The following is a 17,894-nucleotide window of genomic DNA, read 5'->3' as shown; positions in this document are numbered from 1 at the left end:
TGCCCAGGAAAGGGCAGACAGGCAGAACAAGGCGCCTAGATACAAAGGCTTCATGGCAGAGAAACAACCAGAACATGCTCAATTCCCTTGTAAACTGTGCTAAATGGACACACAGATAAATTCATGAGGTCAACTGTTTAAAGGCACCAGAGTTAATCCCATTTGAAGAGATGCTTCAGGAAGAAGCTCTCCACTCCCTTCCCCTGTGATTTAGTCACAGATGGTGGAAAGATATTGTGCTTTGGTGCTGTGACAGAGGCCCAGAAAGACATGGAGGACTGGTGATGAACAGGGAGGCCATTTACGTCTTCTTTGTAAAGGTTGAATCTCTTAAGGGAACGTGGAAGACGTAAGTCTTTGTTAAACTTTCTTTAGTTGTCCTATGTACTCCTTTTTACCTCTTGCTTACTCACATGTCTCTTTCCTGAATTGAGAAATAGAAAAGAGACTTAAATACTCTTTCTGGAGTTGACACTGAGGAATAATAGCAAAAATCCACAGGAGTCTGGATTAATGGCCTAAAAAGCATATGATTCTCATGGAACTCTTTTTAGAAAGGGGGTCCTCATTAGTCTTCATGAAGTACAGTGGGTGATCAGATACTAGAATGCTTGGATTTGAATCCTAGTTCCTCTACTTACTAGCTGTGTGGCCTTGCATAAGTTATTTAATTTTTTGTGCCTAAAAATTACTCATTTTAAACACAAGATTTATAATAATATCTACTTCATAGGATTGCTATGAAGATATAACACATATACTCCATACATATTATTATAATATTGTTTCAAATTGCAGTCCTTATCTATGTATACCTATATATACCTGTGTGGGACAGATGGACCATATCTTCCACTGCCTCAGGCACTGTGCTGGTTTAAGATTTTCAAAGAAATAATAGAATCAAGCCCTTTGTTCTCCTGGTTTGAGAGCCCTTCCCCAAGTTACCATAGTCCACTGAGATGTCTCTGAGAATGACCTCTCAAGAGGGCCTCATTCATCCTCTAGGACCACACAGTATATTGAACTTTGGGGTGAATGGCTTCATGAATCTTTCAGCTAAATACTATATATAATAACTAATTACTCACCTTCCTCTGAGATCAAGCCCAATATGTGTCACATATCCATTTACCTTATTCACCATCAGAAGATAATTCTCATCTTAAGGAGCATATTATCATAATGATTAGTATAACTCCTAATCTGATTTTCTTTCTTACTCTCTAAAATCCCAGCACACCATGCTGTCCGGAACTCATATCAGCAGATTCCCCTCTATTTTTAACTCTCCAAATGTTTTCGTTATTTTGTATTGACAAGCCCAATTGTCCTTTAAAGTACTATGTCTCTTGCAGCCCTCTGAGCAATGACTATCTTTTGATTCCATGCTCATGTACCACAGAGCCTGGAAATATTGCAGGAGAAATTAAAGATCTGTGTTGCTTACTGAGCATATGTCAGCCTGAAGATATTTTACTTTGTTCCTGTAGTAAATTATCCTTTCTGTGACTTAATTGGATGAAAACAAAACTAAACTAAATAAAATCTGTTTTGATTATAACAGTAATAAAATATGGAGCTTGATAGTTTTCTAAGGTCATTATATGTAAGATATATATGTAATATGTCATTATGTAAGATATATAGATCTTACATATATATCTTACATATACATATTATGTATCTATGTAATAAAACAGCCTTATTCATCAGATGCAGTTATGTCAGTATCGGACTAGCAAAATAATTTTGAGATTTAGATTAATTCACATTTTTTGCATTGTTAAATTACATATTAAAATGGATGTAATATTTTTTACATATGCATAATGTCCTACATTTCCTGAAACTTTTTATTTCAGGAAGACACTTTAAATTGAAAAATTAAATATAAATATTTTTAATGGTGTCCTGGGGATAGCTGGACAAACACAAGATTTAGTCAAAAGCTCAGTGTGTAGAAACTCAGTTTTACCTTCTATGAACTATGTGCCTTTGGGTAAGTTATATAATATCCTTAAGTTCACTTTTCTTATCTACAATACCTGTAAATATGGACTCAACAAACATGGTTTGTTTAAACTACAACTCTCCCCTTTACTCTCATTCCCTGCCCTTTTCACAACCTTCTTCCTGCTTCTGAGTGAAAGAAGATATTTTGTTTTGCTGAAACCATCATAGCCAACTAAAACCACTTGAATCGTCTCTTTCTTCATAATCAGTGGACTTTTCATTTTTCAAAGCTCTCATTAACTTCAGATAAATGCTCTATTATAGAGAAGGAAGAAAAGATGAGGGATGAGGCTAGGCAGAGTTAGGGCATGAGCTCCAGGTCTGTGATACAGAGGGAATTAGAATTGAGAAAGAGAAAAGGAACTTACCCTTTTGTTCTCCTAAAAAGAAACACAAAAAAGTTTATGTGGTTGTCTGGCATCTTTTTATTGCTGTTTTTCATTTTGGGGAGTATCAGAACAGGGAACCCCTGCGAGCACCAACCCCTGAGTGTCAGTCGTGGCTCAGGGAGATAAGGGATTAGACATCTCCTCCATTGTTGCCATTCAAACCTGGGGACACCTTGAATTGAATTGGAGAAAAGTAAAGGAACTTACCAATACTTGATCGAGACAGTGCTAAAAGAAAAGAAACAAGAATGAGATCTGTGTGTTTCAGGGAGAATCTAAGACTACATAGATTACATATGAGGAAAAGGTTGTGGGAAAGAGGGCAACAATGGGTCACATCCCATTTTCTGTTATCAGGTGCAATGCAGTGTCGTGGGCAGATGGATATCCATTTACGGATTGTTTTGGGGGCTTTTGTATATTTCCTTAGCAATACTCTTATGGTAGGGTAGGACTACAACACCTATGTAGCCTATCTTTTAAGTTCTCTTAGTAAGAGAATAACAATGCTTGTGAGGATTGCTAGTTTCTTAGTCCACGGAAACTTTTCTGCCTCTGTGACTTTCTTCTTTTTGATCCTGCTGCTTTTGTTTTTTCTGTTTTCCTTCTCTACCTATCTTCCTCCTCCTCCTCTTCTCTCTCATTTTTCTTTCTCTTTTTTCCTTTTTGTTTAAAGATCTTTTGCACCAAACTATTACTACATAACAGCTTCAATAGGGGGTTTATACTTCTCAAAAATCATTTGTGTCCTATGGGGAAGTTCAATAACAAGAAAACAAAATCAGGATGTCCCTAGATATTAAAAGATAAAGAGTCAAGGCAGGAAAAAGGGACTTGTTGTCAAGATGGATATTTCATCCTCTCCTCTAATCACTTGGAAAAGTTGGGCATGATAATTTTTAAAGTTTTAAACCATAAAGTTGAACTTGAAAACTAGAAAGAGAAGTCTCCAAGGGCCATATATCAAGAGGGAGCCCATAATTTTGATAGCAAGTGAGAAGATTCATCACCCATATATCTTAATGGGAGGTTGGCTTTTCAGCACATGATCAGGAGTAAAAATTAAGGCCACAGACCTCATGCTGTGGAAGAACTTGGGACTAGTCATTGTGTATATCTAAGGCTCACAAAACCACTATCTGTGAAAAGGGCACCATTAATTCATATCTGTTTGTCAGGGTTTGCCAAGAAGTGATCTATTTGCAGCAGGCTATAGCTGGAGATTGAGCCTCCAGCAATGGTAGAACTCTCAGTATAAGCCAAGTTCAGGTATAGGACCCACATTTGAACCACTCATATAAGGGAGAAACTATGAGTGCAGAAATGGTTATAAAAACTGCCTTAGGAAATCTATGTACTAAAGGATTATTGCACAATAGGGAGTTTATGAGGAACTCAAACAAATGATAACTAATAAACTCACAGACTAACATTAAAATACATTTGAGGAAATCTACTGCTGTGACAGACGCCACAACAAATGGGACTACCTATATAAGAAGAGTAATTCAAAAGGAATTTTCAAACAAGTGTGTTTCATATATTCAAAGATATGAAAGATGGAATAGAATCTACAAAGCAAAAGCAGAATTAATCAGGAGCAACTATATCTGACAAAGAACAAAATGAAATAGCAGATATAGAAAACAGCATCATTAAATTATAAAAATTATTGGGGGGTAAACAAAGAGAATAGATGCAACTGAAGAAAGAATTAATGAATGGTAAATCTGAAGGAAATTATCCAGGACCCAGTATCAAGAAATAAGGATCTAGTGTGACCGAGATTGCCTTGCTATTCACCAAAGTAATTTCCTTTTTCTCCAAGGCACATATGTGATAGAAGAATGTCGCCCTGAGATGTCCATGTCCATTAGGTCCTGGAACCTGAATATGTTAGGCTACGTGAGGGAAGGGATTTAAGGTTTAGGTGGAATTAAGGTTGTTAACCAGCTGACCTTAAATAGAAATATTATCCTGGATTAGGTGCGTGGGCTCAATGGAATCATAAGTGTCCTTAAAGATGGAAGCAGGAGATTGAAAGGAGTCACAGAAAAAGGTGTGACAATGGAAGAAGGCCAAAGTGATGTGTGGCGGGGCTTAGTCAAGTTTTGCTAGTTTTGAAGATGGAAGATGGGAGAACATGAGCCAAGGAATATCTAGAAACTGAAAAAGCAAAGAAACAGGTTTGCTCCCAGAACTTCCAGAAGGAATGCTGCCCTGCTGCCACCCTGATTTTAGCCCAGTGAGACATGTGTCAGATTTCTGACTTATAGAACTAAGATAATAAATTTGTAATGTTTTAAGCCATTAAGTTTGTAGTGGTTTGTTACAGTGGCAATAGAAAACTAATACAATATGGTTTGATTATTTCCCCCAGATTCCCTTTCAGTTAGATGGGGCTATATAATTGAGTTCTAGCCAGCCTAATGTTGTTGAAAGAGATATGTGAAATAATACCCAGGTTTCCCCATAATAGCCCCATTCATGGTCTCCAAGCTTCTCCTGCACTCACTTAAGGCAGATGTGATGAACTCAGAAGCCATTAGTTGAAGATGGTGGAAACATAGGATAAGACAAACTTGCTTGCTGAAGTCATTGCTGAGAGGAGAGCCAATTACCAATCAGGCATCCCTATTTTACATAATAGAATTTTATGAATAGAACCACTGAGATTTTAAGATTTATCTATTACAGGATCACAGACTAACATAATTAATAAAGATGAGATAGACAAAAGAGAAATTATGAGACCTGAAAGAGGAGAGGGGAATCTTTACATATATTTGATAGCAATCTTAAGAGAGACTATAGTTTGTTAGATAGATGATAGATAGATGATAGATGATAGATAGATAGATAGATAGATAGATAGATAGATAGATAGATAGACACATAAGTATAAACATGGGATATATTCATAGCAGTTAATGTCAAGAATTTTCTATAAATAAAGAGAGATAGGAGTCCACAGAATGGAAAATCTTGAGTCTTGAGCAAGATAAATGAAGTTAATCTCACACCCAGAGACATCATAATTAAAATGAAGAATACAAGGATAAAGAGAAAATCTTAAAACCATATTTGCTTAGGAACCATCAAACTAGTAGTAAATCACAATAAGAAACGTCAGAAGAAAATGAAATCAATCTGCAAAGTCTTGAGAGGAAAAAAATGTTAATTATATACTCAGCTAAACTCTCATTTAAGGCTGAGGGTGAAGTAAAGCTATTTTCAGTCATAAAGGCTTAGAGAAATGTTCACATATATATGGATATTGGGCCTTAAAAGCAACTAAAGGATTGTACTTGGGTAAGAATTAAAAGAGAAGAAGACACGGGATATGTCAAATAATTATAAACAGAGAAAATGGTCACATATTTTTACAAATCAATTGGATATAAAGAAGTAAACAATTATTTTGTTTTTAAAAATCATATTATAAAACAACACGGAAGATGTTGAAAGAGTAGATAGTCAAAAGAGGTTATTGTCTAGTCTGAGAGTAAGAAAAAAATACTAATTAGTTTTTTTTTTTAGAAAAGTCAAGCAGTATGGATGTTATAAATCTAAGAATGAATAAAATAAAAGCTACCAAAACAGGTAAAGCAAAACAAAAGGAACAAGAAAATCTAACAATCCAATAGAAAGTAAGAAAGAAGATTTAATAAATAAAAGAATAAAACATGGTAAATAGAAAACACAATAAAATTGGCAGAACTTAGGTAAAATATATCAGCAATATATAATAAATGTAAAATGGACTAAATTTATCTGAGACAAATTTTTAATTGTTAATGTGAACAGAGTCAAGCAATATGCTATTTTAAAAAGATAAAAATGAGAGAAAACAAGCTGTAAGTTTGTTAATAAAAGGATAAATAAATAATAGAGAAATACATATTATAACAAAGGTTTTGGAGCAATACTAGTATCAGATAATGTAAAATTTATCCAAAATCCATGAGTCTATGGATGGACATGGTATCATTGTAAAAAAACAAAATTTAAAAAAGGAACAATTACAACTTGTATGTATCTAACAAAAATCAAAATATGCAAAAGAAAAATTGGAAGTATTAAAAAGAAAAATGACATCAAAAGGAGACAATTATATTTGGAGACTTAAACATATCTGTGTGAAGCTAGTATGTCATGCAAAAGAATAACAATAGAGAATATTTGAATAATAAAGTTAATAAGCTTGGGCTGGTAGTACATCTGTGGGTAAAATCTTGAACTCAACCGATAAAAAATATTCTTTGTAAGTTTACTTACAAAGCATCAAAAGTCTCAACACATTTCAAAGAATCTAAATCACACACATTGGACTTGTAAATCATAAGACAATTTATGATCAACAATAAAAATAACAAATGAACTTAGAATGAACTTAAATATTTACATTAGAAAATAAGAAAGTCTGGAGAAGCCATTTTGGCGGGAGCAAGATGGTGGAGGAGTAGGAGACCTGGAAGGAATTCGTCTGGTCTCAGGAATTCAGCTGGTTAGGGATCAAACCATTCTGAACACCTACAAACTCAACAGGAGATCGAAGAAAAGAACAGCAACAACTCTCTGAACAGAAAGCGACCACTTTCTGGAAGGTAGGACATGCAGAGAAGTGAATCCAAGGCGATATTCGGAGGATAGACGGCGGGGGAGGGGTCCTCTGTCGGCTGCTTCTGGCAAGTGATAGAGCCCCGGAGCACAAAATCGGAACTTTTAGAAGTCTGCTCTGCTGAGGGATGTCGCTCTAGTGGCTAAGCAGGGGGTGGAACCCTTGTGGGACAGTGTGGTCTCAGGACCCTCCAGGTCACAGAAAGACTGGGGGTGCCTGAGTGCGGCAGAGCTCCTGGGTATCGGAGCGGGGAAGCTGGCTGCAGAGATGGAGCCGAGGGGTGGGCTCTCAGCTTGGGGTTGCCATAAACTGTGATCCACAGCACAGTTGGGCCACTTCTCCTCCAGCAGCGACCCAACAAGCGGCAGATCCGGGGAGACTCCCCTTACTCTCCTGGGAGGAGCAGCATGGGAGCACACCATAGGGATCTGCTGGGTTTGGAGACTCCACACCAAGTTGGGCGCCAGAGATAGAAATGCTTGGTCATGGGCCCGGTGAGCACGGAGTGGGGCCGGAGACCAGGGAGATGGGAGTGACTGACTGCTTTTCTCTGGGGGCTTACTGTGGAGCAGGGCCCTGAGTTCTCGGCTCCTCCGGGGTGGAGATTGGGAGGCCACCATTTTCACTCTTGTCCTCCAAAGCTGTACCAAAAGCTTACAGGGAACAAAGGCTCCTGAGAGCAAACCCAAGCAGATTACTTAACCTGGACCCAGCAAGGGTGGGCAATTCAGCCTCCGGCAAAGACATTTGGGAACCACAGCAACAGGCCCCTCCCCCAGAAGATCAGCAAGAACAGCCTGCCAAGAGCAAGTTTACCGATCAATGAGAATGGCAGAACTCCAGCGCTAGGGGAATGCTGCACATAGAATCCATGGTTTTTTTTACCATGATTCATTAGTCTTTCAAAGTTAATTTTTTTAACTGTCTTTTTTTTTGAATTTTTCTTTTTCCCTTTTTCAACCAACATCTTATCAATCCCTTTTTTAAAAAACATTTTTATTTTTCATTTTTAGAGTCATATTCTATCCCTTCACAGTAGTTACCCACATTTCTGGCATATATATATAAGTTGTTCTCTCTTTAAAATTTCGAGATACAGTTTCTTCTAACAGATCAAAATATACCCTAAATCTCTAGTGTATGGCTTTGTTCTAGCCTCCTACCTGATCACATTCTCTCCCTTTTTATTTCTTTTTTTTTTTATAAATCCTCTTCTTTCTTTTTTCAACCAACTTCTTAACTTATCAATTCCTTTTGTAAAATTTTCTATAATTTCATCTTTACAGTCATAGTCCATCCCCTCATCAAATCAACCCTTATTTTTATACATATATAAGTTTTTCTTTCTTTAAAATTTTGGGAGGCACTTTCTTCTAATGGACCAAAATACACCCAAAATCTAGTGTGTGGCACTGATCTATACACCAGCCTGATCATATTTGATCATATTCTTTTTCTTTTTGTTTTTATCTTTTTTTTCTTTCTTTTTCTTTTTCTGTTTTCTTTCTTTCCCTTTCTTTTACCCCGGTTTCAGGTCTTGTCTGATTTGTTTAGATTATATTTTCTGGGGACGCTGTTACCCTGTTAGCATTTTTTTCTCTCATTCATCTATTCTCCTCTGGACAAAATGACAAGACGGAAAAAAACACCTCAACAAAAAGAACAAGAGGAAGTACCAACTGCCAGGGACCTACTCAATACAGACATTAGTATGATGTCAGACCTAGAGTTCAGAATGACGATTTTAAAGATACTAGCTGGGCATGAAAAAAGAATGGAGTTGTTAGAGAAACCTTTCTGGAGAAATAAAAACTAAAATCTAACCAAGTCAAAATCAAAAAGGCTATAAATGAGGTGCAATCAAAAATGGGGGCACTAACTGCTAGGATAAATGAGGCAGAAGAGAGAATCAGTGATATAGAAGACCAAATGATGGAATATAAAGAAGCTGAGAAAAAGAGAGATAAATAACTACTGGATCACTAGGGAAGAATTTGAGAGATAAGCGATATGATAAGACGAAACAACATTTGAATAATTGGGATCCCAGAAGACAAGGAAAGAGAGAGAAGGGCAGAGGGTATACTGGAGCAAATTATAGCAGAGAACTTCCCTAGTTTGGTAAAGGAAACAGGCATCAAAATCCAGGAGGCACAGAGAACCCCTCGCAAAATCAATAAAAATAGTTCATCACGTCAACATCTAATAGTAAAACTTACGAGTCTGAGAGACAAAGAGAAAATCCTGAAAGCAGCTTGGGAGAGAGATATGTAACCTACAATGGTAGAAACATTAGATTGGCAACAGACCTATCCACAGAAGGAGACCTGGCAGGCCAGAAAGGACTGGCATGATATCTTCAGAACACTAAACGAGAAAAATATGCAGCCAAGAATACTATATCGAGCTAGGCTCTCATTGAAAATAGAAGGAGAGATAAAAAGCTTCCAGGACAAACAAAAACTAAACGAATTTGCAAACACGAAACCAGCCCTCCAAGAAATATTGAAAGGGGTCCTCTAAGCAAAGAGAGAGCCTAAAAGTAACATAGACCAGAAAGGAACACAGAGAATACACAGTAACAGTCACCTTACAGACAATAAAATGGCACTAAATTCATGTCTTTCAATAGTTACCCTGAATATAAATGGGCTAAATGCCCCAATCAAAAGACACAGGCTATCAAATTGGATTAAAAAACAAGACCCATCAATATGCTGTCTGCAAGAGACTCATTTTAGAACCAAAGACACCCCCACATTGAAAGTGAGGGGGTGGAAAACGATATACCATGCTAATGGACACCAAAAGAAAGCTGGGGTAGCAATCCTTCAATCAGACAAATCAGATTTTAAACAAAGAGTGTAATAAGAGATGAGGAAGGACACTATATCCTACTTAAAGGATCTATCCAACAAGAAGATCTAACAATTGTAAATATCTATGCCCCGAACATGGGAGCAGCCAATTATATGAGGCAATTAATAACAAAAGCAAAGAAACATATTGACAACAATACAATAATAGTGGGGGACTTTAACACCCCGCACACTGAAATGGACAGATCATCTAAGCAAAAGATCAACAAGGAAATAAAGACTTTAAATGAAACACTGGACCAAATGGACTTCACAGACATATTCAGAACATTCCAATCCAAAACAATGGAATACACATCTTCTCTATTGTCCATGGAACATTCTCCAGAATAGATCACATCCTAGGTCACAAATCACATCTCAACCAGTACGAAATGATTAGGATTATTCCCTGCATACTTTCTTACCACAATGCTTTGAAAGTACAACTCAATCACAAGAGAAAAATCAGAAAGAACTCAAATACATAGAAGCTAAAGAGCATCCTATTAAAGAATGAATGGGTCAACCAGGAAATTAAAGAAGAATTTTAAAAATTCATGGAAACCAATGAAAATGAAAACACAACTGTTCAAAATCTTTGGGATACAGCAAAGGCAGACCTGAGAGGAATGTATTTGGCAATACAAGCCTTTCTCAAGAAACAAGAAAGGTATAAAATACACAACCTAACCCTACACCTAAAGGAGCTAGAGAAAAAACAGCAAATAAAGCCTAAACCCAGCAGGAGAAGAGAAATCATAAAGATCAGAGCAGAAATCAATGAAATAGACACCAAAAGAACAGTAGAACAGATCAACGAAACTAGGAGCTGGTTCTTTGAAAGAATTAACAAGATTGATAAACCCCTGGCCAGACTTATCCAAAAGAAAAGAGAAATGACCCAGATCAACAAAATCATGAATGAAAGAGGAGAGATCATAACCAACACCAAAGAAATACAAACAATTATAAGAACCTATTATAAGCAACTCTATGCCAGCAAATTTGATAACCTGGAAGAAATGGATGCATTCCTAGAGATGTATCAATTACCAAAACTGAACCAGGAAGAAATAGAAAACCTGAACACACCTACAACCATTGAGGAAATTGAAGCAGTCATCAAAAATCTCCCAAGAAACAAGAGCCCAGGGCCAGATGGCTTACCAAGGGAATTCTACCAAACTTTAAAGAAGAATTAATACCTATTCTCCTGAAACTGTTCCAAAAAATAAAAATGGAAGGAAAACTTCCAAACTCATTTTATGAGGCCACCATTACCTTGATCCCCAAACCAGACAAAGGCCCCATAGAAGAGGAGGATTACAGACCAATCTTCTTGAAGAACATGGATGCAAAAACTCTCACAAAAATACTAGCCAATAGGATCCACCAGTGCATTAAAAGGATTTTTCACACGACCAAGTGTGAAAACCCTGGGCTGCAAGGTTGGTTCAACATCTGCATCCATCAATGTGATACAATACATTAACAAAAGAAAGAACAAGAATCATATGATCCTCTCAATAGATGCAGAAAAAGCATTTGACAAAGTACAGCATCCTTTCTTGATCAAAACTCTTCAGAATATAGGAATAGAGGGTACATACCTCAATATCAGAAAAGCCATTGATGAAAAACCTACAGCGAATATCATTCTCAATGGGGAAAAGCAGAGAGCTTTCCCCCGAAGGTCAGGAACGCGGCAGGGATGTCCACTATCACCACTGCTATTCAACATAGTATTAGAAGTCCTAGCCATAGCAATCAGACAACAACAACAACAAAAGGCATCCAAATTTAAAGAAGAAGTCAAACTCTTACTGTTTGCAGATGATATGATACTTTATGTGGAACACCCAAAAGTCTCCACCCCAAAACTGCCAGAACTCATACAGGAATTCAGTAAAGTGGCAGGATATAAAATCAGTGCAAAGAAATCAGTGGTATTCCTATACACCAACAACAAGACAGAAGAAAGAGAAATTAAGGAGTCGATCCCATTTACAATTGCACCCAAACCATAAGATACCTAGGAATAAATCTAACCAAAGAGGCAAAGGATCTGTACTCAGGAAACTATAAAATACTCATGAAAGAAAGTGAGGAAGACACAAAGAAATGCAAAAACTTTTCATGCTCATGGATTGGAAGAACAAATATTGTGAAATATCAATGCTACCTAGAGCAATCTACACATTCAATGCAATCCCCATCAAAATACCATCTACCTTTTACAAAGAAATGGAACAAAGAATCCTAAAATTTGTATGGAACCAGAAGAGACCCTGAATAGCCAGAGGAATCTTGAAAAAGAAAACAAAGCTGGCGGCATCACAATTCCGGACTTCCAGCTCTATTACAAAGCTGTCATCATCAAGACAGTATGGTACTGGCACAAAAACAGACACATAGATCAATGGAACAGAATCGAGAGCCCAGAAATGGACCCTCAACTCTATGGTCAACTTATCTTTGACAAAACAGGAAAGAATGTCCAATGGCAAAAAGAGAGTCTCTTCAACAAATGGTGCTGGGAAATTTGGACAGCCACATGCAGAAGAATGAAACCGGATCATTTCCTTACACCACACACAAAAGTAGACTCCAAATGGTTGAAAGACCTAAACGTGAGACAGGAGTCCATCCAAATACTAAAGGAGAACACAGGCAGCAACCTCTTCCACCTCAGCCGCAGGAACTTCTTCCTAGAAACATCGCCAAAGGCAAGGGAAGCAAGGGCAAAAATGAACTATTGGGATTTCATCAAGATAAAAAGCTTTTGCATAGCAAAAGAAACAGTCCACAAAACCAAAAGACAACCAACAGAATGGGAGAAAATATTTGCAAATGACATATCAGATAAAGGGCTAGTATCCAAAATCTATAAAGAACTTATCAAACTCAACACCCAAAGAATAAATGATCCAATCAAGAAATGGGCAGAAGACATGAACAGACATTTTTCCAAAGAAGACATCCAAATGGCCAACAGGCACATAAAAAAGTGCTCAACATCGCTCGGCATCAGGGAAATCCAAATGAAAACCTCAATGAGATACCACCTCACACCAGTCAGAATGGCTAAAATTAACAAGTCAGGAAATGACAGATGTTGGCGGGGATGTAGAGAAAGGGGAACCCTCCTACACTGTTGGTGAGAATGCAAGCTGGTGCAACCACTCTGGAAAACAGTATGGAGGTTCCTCAAAAAGTTGAAAATAGAGCTACCATACGATCCAGCAATTGCACTACTGGGTATTTACCACAAAGGTACAAATGTAGGGATCCGAAGGGGTACGTGCACCCCAATGTTTATAGCATCAATGTCCACAATAGCCAAACTGTGGAAAGAGCCAAGATGTCCATCAACAGATGACTGGATAAAGAAGAGGTGGTATATATACACAATGGAATATTATGCAGCCATCAAAAGGAATGAGATCTTGCCATTTGCAACGACGTGGATGGAACTGGAGGGTGTTATGCTGAGGGAAATAAGGCAATCAGAGAAAGACATGTATCCTATGACCTCACTGATATGAGGAATTCTTAATCTCAGGAAACAAAGTGAGGGTTGCTGGAGAGGTGGGGGATGGGAGGGAGTGGGTGTCTGGGTGATAGACATTGGGGAGGGTATGTGCTATGGTGAGTGCTGTGAATTGTACAAGACTGATGAATCACGGATCTGTACTTCTGAAACAAATAATGCAATATATGTTAAGAAAAAAAAAGAAGAAGAAGATAGCAGGAGGGGAAGAATGAAGGGGAGTAAGTCGGAGGGGGAGACGATTCATTAGAGACGATGGACTCTGAAAAACAAACTGAGGGTTCTAGAGGGGAGGGGGGTGGGGGGATGGGTTAGCCTGGTGATGGGTATTAAAGAGGGCACATTCTGCATGGAGCACTGGGTGTTATGCATAAACAATGAATCATGGAACACTACATCAAAAACTAATGATGTAATGTATGGTGATTAACATAACAAGAAAAAATTATAAAAAAAAGATAGGACTCATCCATATGCTGCCTACAAGGGACTCATTTTGAACCTAAAGATACATCCAGACTGAAAGTGAAGGAATGGAGATTCATCTTCCATGCCAGCGGAACTCAAAGGAAAGCTGGGGTAACAATTCTTATATCAGATAAATTAGATTTTAAACTAAGGTCTGTAATTAGAGACACAGAAGGACACTATGTCATTCTTAAAGTGTCTATCCAACAAGAAGATCTAACAATTGTAAATATGTATGCCCCCAACATGGGAGCAGCCATCTATATAAGCCAACTGTTAACCAAAAGAAAGAGTCATATTGATAACAATACGTTAATTGTAGGAGACCTCAATACTCCACTCTCAGCAATGGACAGATCATCTAAGCAGAAAATCAAGAAGGAAACAAGAGCTTTGAATGATACACTGGACCAGATGGACCTCATAGATATATACAGAACATTCCACCCTAAAACGGGAATACTCATTCTTCTCGAGCGCACATGGAACTTTCTCCAGAATAGATCACATACTGGGTCACAAATCAGGTCTCAACTGATACCAAAAGATTGAGATTATTCCCTGTATGTTCTCAGACCAGAATGCTTTAAAACTGGAACTCAATCACAAGAAAAAATTTGGCAGAATTTCAAACACCTGGAAGCTAAAGACCACTCTGCTCAAGAATGTTTGGGTCAATGAGGAAATCAAAGAAGAACTTAAACAATTCATGGAAACCAATGAGAATGAAAACACATCAGTCCAAAACCTATGGGATACTGCAAAGGCGGTCCTTAGGGGGAAATACATAGCCATCCCAGCCTCACTTAAAAAAATAAAAAAATCCTGAATTCACCAACTAACTCTACACCTTAAAGAACTAGAGATAAAGCAACAAACGATGCCTAAGCCATGCATTAGAAGAGAAATAATTAAAATTAGAACAGAGATCAATGAATTAGAAACCAGAAACACAGTAGATCAGATCAACAAAACTAGAAGTTGGTTCTTTGAAAGAATTAATAAGATCGATAAACCACTGGCCAGACTTATCCAAAAGAAAAGAGAAAGGACCCAAATTAATAAAATTATGAATGAAAGGGGAGAGATCACGACTAACACCAAGGAAATAGAAACAATTATTAGAAATTATTATAACAACTATATGTCAATAAACTGAGCAATCTGGATGAAATGGAGGCCTTCCTGGAAACCTATAAGCTGCCAAGACTGAAACAGGAAGAAATTGACAGCCTGAATAGGCCAATAATCAGTAATGAGTTTGAAGCAGTGATCAAAAACCTCCCAAAAAACAAGAGTCCCAGGCCTGATGGAGTCCCTGGGGAATTCTACCAAACATTCAAAGAAGAAATTATACCTATTCTAATGAAGCTGTTTCAAAAAATAGAAACAGAAGGTAAACTTCCAAACTCATCCTATGAGGCCAGCATTACCTTAGTCCCCAAACCAGGCAAAGACCCCATCTAAAAGGAGAATTTTTGACTGATATCCCTGATGAATATGGATTCCAAAATCCTCAACAAAATCCTACTTAATAGGATCCAACCATACATTAAAAGGATCATCCACCATGACCAAGTGGGATTTATCTCCGGGATGCAAGGGTGGTTCAACATTCGCAAATCAATCAGTGTGATAGAACACATTAATAAGAGGAGTGAGAAGAACCATATGGTCTTCTCAAATGATGCAGAAAAAGTTTTGACAAAATACAACATCCTTTCCTGATTAAAACTCCTCAGAGTATAGGGATAGAGGGAACATTCCTCAAGTTCCTAAAATCCATCTATGAAAAACCCACAGTGAATGTCATCCTCAATGGGGAAAAGCTGACAGCCTTTCCCTTAAGATCAGGAAAACATCGAGGATGCCCACTCTCACCACTATTGTTCAACATAGTACTAGAAGTCCTAGCAACAGCAATCAGACAACAAAAAGAAATAAAAGGTATTCAAATTGGCAAAGAAGAAGTAAAACTCTCTCTTTTCACAGACGACATGATACTTTATGTGGAAAACCTAAAAGACTCCACCCACAAATTACTAGAACTCATACAGCAATTCAGTAATGTGGCAGGATACAAAATCAATGCACAGAAATCAGTTGCTCTCTTACACACTAACAACGCAACTGTAGAAAGAGAAATTAAAGAAACGATTCCATTTACAATAGCACCAAAAACCATAAGATACCTCGGAATAAACCTAACCAAAGAGGTAAAGGATCTATACTCTAGGAACTACAGAACACTCATGAAAGAAATTGAAGAAAACACAAAAAGATGGAGAAATATTCCATGCTCATGGATCGGAAGAATAAACATTGTTAAAATCTCTATGCTACCCAGAGCAATCTATACCTTCCTTCAGTGCCATCCTGATCAAAATTCCAATGACATTTTTCAAAGTGCTGGAACAAACAATCTTAAAATTTGTATGGAATCAGAAAAGACACTGAATCGCCAAGGAAATTTTGAAAAAGAAAACAGAGCTGGGGGCATCGCGTTGCCTGATTTCAAGCTATATTACAAAGCTGTGATCACCAAGACAGCATGGTACTGGCACAAAAGCAGACATATAGTCCAATGGAACAGAATAGAGAACACAGATATGGACCCTCAACTCTATGGTCAAATAGTCTTTGACAAAACAGACAGTTTCTTCAATAAATGGTGATGGGAAATTGGACAGCCACATGCAGAAGAATGAAACTCAACCATTCTCTTACGCCATACACAAAGATAAACTCAAAATGGATGAAAGACCTCAATGTGAGACAGGAATCCATCAAAATCCTAGAGGAGAACATAGGCAGTAACCTCTTCAACATTGGCCACATAAACTTTTTTCAAGATACATCTCCAAAAGCTAGTGAAACAAAAGCAAAAATGAACTTTTGTGACTTCATCAAGATAAAAAGCTTCTGCACAGCAAAGGAAACATTCAACAAAACAAAGAGGCAACCCACAGAATGGGAGAAGATATTTGTAAATGACACTACAGATAGAGGGCTGGTATCCAAGATCTATAAAGAACTTTTCAAACTCAACACCCAAAAAACAAATATTCAAGTCAAAAAATGGGCAGAAGACATGAACAGATACTTCCCCAAAGAAGACATACAAATGGCTAACAGACACATGAAAAAATGTTCATCATCACTAGCCATCAGGGAAATTCAAATCAAAACCACATTGAGATACCACCTTACACCAGTTAGAATGGCAAAAATGGACAGGGCAAGAAACAACAAATGTTGGAGAGGTTGTGGAGAAAGGGGAACCCTCTTACACTGTTGGTGGGAATGCAAATTGGTACAGCCACTTTGGAAAACCATGTGGTGGTTACTCAAATATTTAAAAATAGAGTTACCCTATGACTCAGCAATTGCACTACTGGGTATTTACCCCAAAGACACAGATGTAGTGAAAAGAAGGACCATATGCACCCCAATGTTCATAGCAGCAATGTCCACAATAGCCAAACTGTGGAAAGAGCCGAGATGCCCTTCAACAGATGAATGGATAAAGAAGATGTGGTCCATATATACAATGGAATATTACTCAGCCATCAGAAAGGATGAATAACCAGCTTTTACATCAACATGGATGGGACTGGAGGAGATTATGTTAAGTGAAATAAGTCAAGGAGAGAAAGTCGATTATCATATGGTTTCACTTATTTGTGGAACATAAGGAATAGCATGGAGGACATTAGGAGAAGGAAGGGGAAAATGAAGGGGGGGGAATCAGAGGGAGAGACGAACCATGAGAGACTATGGACTCTGAGAAACAAACTGAGGGTTTTAGAGAGGAGGGGCCTGGGGGGATGGGTTAGCCCAGTGATGGGTATTAAGGAGGGCACGTATTGCATGGAGCACTGGATGTTATACGAAAACAATGGATGGTGGATCACTACATCAAAAACTAATGTTGTATTGTATGGTGACTAACATAACATAATAAAATTTAAAAAAAAGTAAGAGATAGT

At 37.7% G+C, this 17,894-nt stretch overlaps 1 protein-coding gene across 1 annotated transcript in view; it reads right to left on the bottom strand.

The window, feature by feature from the left end:
- The window catches only part of TSBP1 (testis expressed basic protein 1), a 77,020-nt gene that overhangs the window by 49,883 nt on the left and 9,243 nt on the right, over positions 1 to 17,894 (bottom strand). Inside the window, 2 exon segments of the mRNA XM_027602859.1 lie at positions 2,385 to 2,396; positions 2,613 to 2,633. Coding sequence (XP_027458660.1) covers positions 2,385 to 2,396; positions 2,613 to 2,633 — 33 coding nt within the window.

Source organism: Zalophus californianus, chromosome 7 (assembly GCF_009762305.2).
Source record: "Zalophus californianus isolate mZalCal1 chromosome 7, mZalCal1.pri.v2, whole genome shotgun sequence".
Classification (NCBI taxonomy): domain Eukaryota; kingdom Metazoa; phylum Chordata; class Mammalia; order Carnivora; family Otariidae; genus Zalophus; species Zalophus californianus.
The sequence above is the reverse complement of the archived record's forward strand: the minus strand, read 5'-3'. Positions and strand labels throughout refer to the sequence as shown.